At 43.7% G+C, this 6,279-nt stretch overlaps 1 protein-coding gene across 3 annotated transcripts; it reads right to left on the minus strand.

Annotated features, from left to right (window-relative positions):
* Positions 1-291: 291 nt before the first annotated feature.
* Positions 292-6,052, minus strand: LOC147898553 (threonine dehydratase 1 biosynthetic, chloroplastic-like). 3 transcript variants are annotated; one of them, XM_087379262.1, is made up of 11 exons: positions 6,005-6,052; positions 5,773-5,869; positions 4,405-5,687; positions 4,118-4,297; positions 3,647-3,916; positions 3,045-3,251; positions 2,580-2,828; positions 2,408-2,481; positions 1,750-1,867; positions 1,473-1,607; positions 292-1,231 (listed from the first exon to the last, which is right to left on the minus strand). In XM_087379262.1, the coding sequence occupies exons 3-11, from the start codon at positions 5,113-5,115 to the stop codon at positions 1,091-1,093; spliced, it is 2,085 nt and encodes a 694-aa protein (XP_087235388.1). In that variant the 5' UTR covers positions 5,116-5,687; positions 5,773-5,869; positions 6,005-6,052; the 3' UTR covers positions 292-1,090. The 3 variants fall into 3 exon arrangements, with proteins under 3 accessions (XP_087235388.1, XP_087235386.1, XP_087235387.1); XM_087379260.1 differs by having other exon boundaries at positions 4,405-5,869; XM_087379261.1 differs by having other exon boundaries at positions 4,405-5,860; positions 6,005-6,031.
* Positions 6,053-6,279: the final 227 nt, after the last annotated feature.

Raw genomic sequence — 6,279 nt, forward strand, 5'->3', positions numbered from 1 at the left:
ATGAATAATTAATTAAGCACACTCCTAGCTAATCAAATCAAAGAATTATAAACAAGTTCCAAAATGTATATCAAAACCGACAAAAACAAGGAAGCACATGATGTGCTTGACAACATTGCCTTTTTAACTCTTATGGAGTAGATCGATAGTTGGAGGGAAAAGGGGGGGGAGAGAGAGAGAGAGAGAGAGAGAGAGAGAGAGAGAGAGAGGATAGCCTTTTTACTACTAGAGAGAGAGAAGAGAGAGTTAATGGAGGGGATGAGTCTCTAAAATTGATTTGCAAGATGGGATGTGCGTTGAAAAGTGATGGGATGTGTAGAGCGTTGCCTTTCAAGCAGCGCTAATAAAAAAGAAACCAAGTATGAACGTGAGCTTGGGGTATGCTTGAACTTGTGTGCATGCATTTTAGGGACACAGAGAGACTTGGGAATTTTGTGCATGCACACTAGTGTATACAAGTGTTAGTCGTGCATTGTGCACAAGCATGCACATGCTCATGCATACTTGTGTGTACTTGTGCGCATGTGTGCATGCTTACCAATGTAAACGCAGCACACACACAGACTATTCCAACCTTCAATTGTAGCAAGAGGTTGACATTTCATGTTAGTACAAATTCTTGTGGAAGAGAGAGGTTACGCTGTTGCAGAAAGATTAGCCATTACAGACTTTTTCATTTTGACACATTTCACAACGTTATGTTGCAATGGGAGAATTTGTCAAGGAAATCTATATTTCGGGCATGCCTATATATTTGTGATAGAGAGAACGAGTGCTGGTCCAAGGAGCTTGTGCCAATGATACTCTTTGTTCTTCGCTGATGCAAAATCTCCCAAGTAGAAGGTTGGGAAAGTGTAAGTGCCAATTAATATGGCCAGGTGTGAATTTCTGAGAAGGGAGGGCAGCAAGATATGAGCACGACTTCCCTGAACCTCTTTACTAGATGAGACTTCGACGAGTTGTGGGCGTTGTCTAAGATATAAGACGATACCCATGAGATGAACACCATCAATAGCTGCATACAGCCAAGGCAGTGATTCCTTGCATGATGGTTCCACATTTCACGGGCCAGCTAAATGAACGAAAATTGCTACCTCATAATTAGCTGGAAAGCCTCATTTAACCTCTCATCCTTGAATTCATAACCAAGAACTCTTGCACAAGCAACAAATTCCTTTTCATCATCTTCAAGAACTTGCAATCCAGCCAAAATGTTTGCACCCATCTCACCCTGCACAATACAAAATATAACATGAGCAGCAATCAAAGATGGAGCAGAATTGCAATATTTCCAGAATTCCTATGACCCTGGAATTCTAGAGCTTCTCCCAAGGCAATCCAAGTCAAGAGATCTATGAACTTCGCATAAGGAACCATGCAAAACACCAACCTGCTATCAGCCTTCAGGAAATTTAAAAATGCCACTAGCAGTGTACAGAAAGACACATAACTCCTGGATAATAAATGCTTACCTGGCCTCGATAGTGGAACAAGGTAATATTCCAGCGTGGACTAAACGCATTCAGAAACTTCAATAAAGCACCTGGTCTCTCAGGAAACATAAATCTGTAGAGAAGCTCATTTTTCACCTTTGTTCGGCCACCCATCTAGTAAAATTTTAAGACATGCCAAGTCAGGATCCTCCAATACTGATGCCAAGAGATTTAAAATAATTCATCAAGTTGCAAAAGAACAGAGTAATAAATGTACAAATAGCATGACCTCCCCTTGGCACCCTAGAGGACTTACAAGATGACGAAGGTGATCTTTGGCCATGTCATTGTCTGTAAGATCCAGAGTACTGAGCCCTGCTGACTCCAATCTTCGCTTCATTGCATTTAGCTGCTCCTCCTCATGCAGACCAACGCTGTTTTAACAAAAAGGTACTTAACAATCTCTCTCTCTCTCTCTCTCTCTCTCTCCAACGTAATATATGTAAGTAAATAAGCATGTATGTGAGAATAGATAAATAGATAAATGTATACACATATGCAAGTAAATAAGTATGTAGGTACGTATAGATAGAAATCGACTTGGAAGCCCAAAAGAGAGAATGGACTGTTTCCAAGACAGTATTATTCTTCTCCTCTACCTCTACCTTCTCTTCCTCTACCTCTACCTCTACCTTTTCTACATCTATATCTATCACCAATCCCAAGGTAAGACTGATTCAGATAAGCTGCCATAAAGACTTTGAAGCCCAAAAGAGAGTATTGTATCAATGTTACTTTGCTTCTTGCTTTTTAGACTTGAATGTGTAAGTGTAGCTCGGCCCCTAGAGATAGCACTGGACTTTGATAGTTGCTTGAACCTAGTGCGTCTCCCCTCTTGCTTACCCCTTCACAAGACATCGAAATCCAAATCGATTGATGCAGTTGAGACATACTTAAAAGACATGAGACAATACCTGCACAGCACAAGAGCTTTGTCCTTGCTGTCATCAAACCTATATTTGAACTCCGTTATGTTCATGGGCCCAACCTTCACAACAACCAGAGAAACTCCCATTAACTATGGAAATTCTTCCCATCTATATGGGGAGTGTAGACAAGGTTTCAACAATGAATCTCAAAACCTACCAGCTCAATGAACCTTTTGAAGGATCCAGGTTCTTCTGGAATAAAGGTGGCAATGACGGCTTCTTTGCGCGCACCAACATCGGCAAGCTCAGTGACTATCCTCAGTCGCTCGAAATTCATATTGGCTCCACTGGTGACTGCTATAACAGTTTCATCCCGTAATCCATAGTACTTACAATAAGCTTCAGCTCCTGCCAGTGCAAGTGCACCTGCTGGCTCCAGGATGCTTCGTTTCTCCTCAAACATGGCCTGAAAAACGAAAATATACCTTTGTAAGACTATAATAAGTCCAATCATACAAATTTAGATTTTTTTTGTTGTTCTAAAGATCAAAAATCTACACAGAAAAACGAAAATAGCTATAACCAGACTGCAAATCAAACCGGACCACTGAAAGCATTATACATCCAGAGGATCATTCTAAAATAAATCATAAACCAAACGTATAGCAAGCAAGAGCCTTACTTTAATTGCAGCGCAAGTAGCATCGCGCCTGACAAGAACGACCCCATCAATCAGGTCCCTGCACAAATTGAAAGTCTCCTCTCCAACACATTTCACAGCTACGCCATCAGCAAAACCTCCGACATGATCAAGCATCACCCGTTCCCCATGATGCAAGGATAGAGCCATGGCGTTTGCATCCACAGGTTCAACACCAATAATGCGCACCTGCAATTCTTGAAGTGAGTAAGGATCCTAGTCTGGTCACTCTGCTGACCCTTCACAAAATGTCTGTAATTTACCATGACAGACCCCCATAATCCCAAAAGGTGAGTGCAGCAAAGTTCCGAGTGCTCCTAAAAATTCTTTGCAACGAAGTCCACATAACGGGAGAAAATTAACTTATATCCTCAAACGGCCAGTTTTGATGAACCACTCCTCATGGAATATGGCAAGAAAATAATCAAGACTTTGAAGAGAGAAAACAGCTCAAAAATGCTTACTATGTTTTAAGACCGGAGGGGGAAGTCTCACATAGCAAAGATAAAAGACATTCATATCAGCGACATTGCTAAAATAGTCTCTGAGTGACAAAAATTCAAAGATAAGGACGAGAATCTCACCTCGGGTCTTACACGCTTCATATATGCCGCAATGCCAGCAATAAGACCACCTCCTCCAACAGGAACAAACACCGCATGCAGAGGGCCTGGATGTTGCCGAACAATTTCCATGCCAATAGTTCCTTGACCTGCTATAACATCAGGATGGTCAAAGGGTGGAACAAAGATGCGGCCCTCTTCTTCGCCTCTTTGTCTTGCATATGCTTGTGTCTCGTCATATGAGTCTCCCACCAAAACTACAGTTGATCCAAGCCTTTGCACAGATTTCCACTGTAGGATTCAAAAACTCATCTTCAGGAACTTGGCCGTAAGGATGAAACCACAGAAAGAATCTCTACTTTAAGCTCCATACAAAGTAGGAAGACGTACGAGTAAGCAGCAGTCAAAGCGATTGAGAAGCTACATGTAAGACTTCTTAGAATAATGAAGAGCTAACCCAACGTGTCTTAGCATGTGCAAAATGGGACGGACCTTGATTTCAGGAGTGGTAACGGGCATAACAATGACTGCATCACAACCTAGCCTCTGTGCTGCCAGCGCAACCCCTTGGGCATGATTCCCAGCCGACGAACATATCACTCCTCGTGCCAACTGCTCCTTTGGAAGCTTGGCCATCATATTATAAGCACCTCTTAACTTGAAAGAGAAGACCTGAGTAAAAAGTGCTCTCTCTGGTAAGCAAAAACGCTTCATTACAGTGTACAGACAAAGAATTCAGCTAACAGAAATGCGTCACAGACTTCTGCGAGATAACTTACAGGTTGCAAATCTTCTCGTTTCAAAAGAATCCGTACTCCAGTTCTTTCACTCAATTTGACGGCTGTTTCCAATGGTGACTCAATGGCAACGTCATATACTTTCGAAGACAAAATGCGGGTTAAGTAAGACAGAGCCGCAGGGAGGTCATCAGCTGATCGTGCCTGCGGACGCGTCTTGCTGGAGATGCCTCCCAAAGACCCAGGTTCGTATTGAAGGGATTCAGGGGAGACTTTCAGAAACGCTGGCGCACACAGACGTTGTGGATTTGACTGGGTAATCTCAGACTGGGTAATCTCATGGATAGCCGGATCAGTGCTAAGAGGAATACTTAGTGTCGATTTAGGAACCGTAACGGCTCCTTTACGAGAGGATATGGGAGAGTGACTCGTCCAATGCAGCGACAAGGCCGAGTGCTGGTTTCCTGGTTTCAAAAGGCTTGCTTCATTGGCCGATGCTCTTGGAGCACCAGCTAGTCGTTCTCCACTGGAAGCTCGAGCTGGAGATGGTTGAGCTAGAGAGGACGATGAACCGGAATATTCATGTTGTCCAGGTCGCTTCGCAGGAGAAGCATCATTTAGACAACAAAGGCCCGAGAAAGAGGAAAATGGAGACAAGGTCGAAGAGGCAAGACTCTGTTTGGGGCAATGCAGGGCAGCCGAGGTTGCAGGAATGGAGGCAAGAGCGCATTGCATAGCTGCTACACACTCCATCGCAGTGATCTCCCAAAACGAAGATAGGCTCTTCACCACCTTTGTTTCTGCAAGTTCAGCTCCGTCGCTCTTTCCACTTCTCCGGACGCAACTCAGATCCTACAACAACACAGGCTCGTCTCCTCCTTCGCTACCGACCACTACATAAGCGAACGATCAGCTCTTCCGATTCACCGCCTGCAAAAACAATGCACTCTCCTGCTTCTTCTTCCCTTGTTTATTAGCAAGTGCACTCTCCTGCTTCTGCTTCCCCTTGTCAAATACCAAGCGCACCTGACGACTATAGAAGACAAGTCATCCTCAAACTCTCCTCCGAGGTTGACGGACGGGAGGCATGCTGTGCTCTGTTGAACTCTCTTCCCGAGGGCGACAAGAAAGGGAGGCTCTTGCGTATGCTATACTCTCAACCGACCAGTCGTATTGGATACGGAGAGATAGGGGAAGATCAAAATGTGAGGGGGTGACGGGGGTGATGGATTGAAAAGGAAGGTGAGAACAGAGGGGATAAGGCTTTTTTGCTGTAGCTTAACAATGGCGAAGGACGATGGAGGACGGAGGGGATGAGATTGATACTGTAGATTGACAATGGCTGGTCAGACGGCGAATGCATGCAAATTTTCTGAGGTTTACAGAAGCACTGATTCATGGACAATTTACCGAATTCAACAAGAAATGGCTGATCGATTGCTCTGCTCTCTGAAGTCTGCTCTCTGCTGTAAAGCTGAATCGAAAGAATTTCTTACTTCTGCAAGCACTGCAAATTCTGTTAGTGGATATTTGTTTACCGAATCAAAGAATAGCTGATCTGCACAATTGTTTACGGAATCAAAGAATGGCTGGTATGGTCTGCTCTCTCTAAACTTAAATTAAAAGCTAAACAAGTTCTTACCACGAAGATCGGCCGGACCGGTGTTCACACAAAACCTGCAAACTATATTAGCAATGCTCTCGACAGATCTGCGCCGTGCCATCAACTTTGATTCTGGTCAAGAATTGTTCGTGAACCAGATCTGCCATCCTTATTGTCCCTGAAGTTTGAACCAACGCTCATGCAGGCACTTTAAAAAGACACGGAAAGCAAGCAAAAGCTGGCAAGGAGAGCGTCAGAAAATGCCTGGCTCCCACCATTGACAATACCAGCAAGAAGAAATGGTTTTCTTACCA

Source organism: Dipteris shenzhenensis, chromosome 9 (genome assembly GCF_047967505.1).
Source record: "Dipteris shenzhenensis isolate YYH24624 ecotype China chromosome 9, Dip_SZ_1.0, whole genome shotgun sequence".
Classification (NCBI taxonomy): Eukaryota; Viridiplantae; Streptophyta; class Polypodiopsida; order Gleicheniales; family Dipteridaceae; genus Dipteris; species Dipteris shenzhenensis.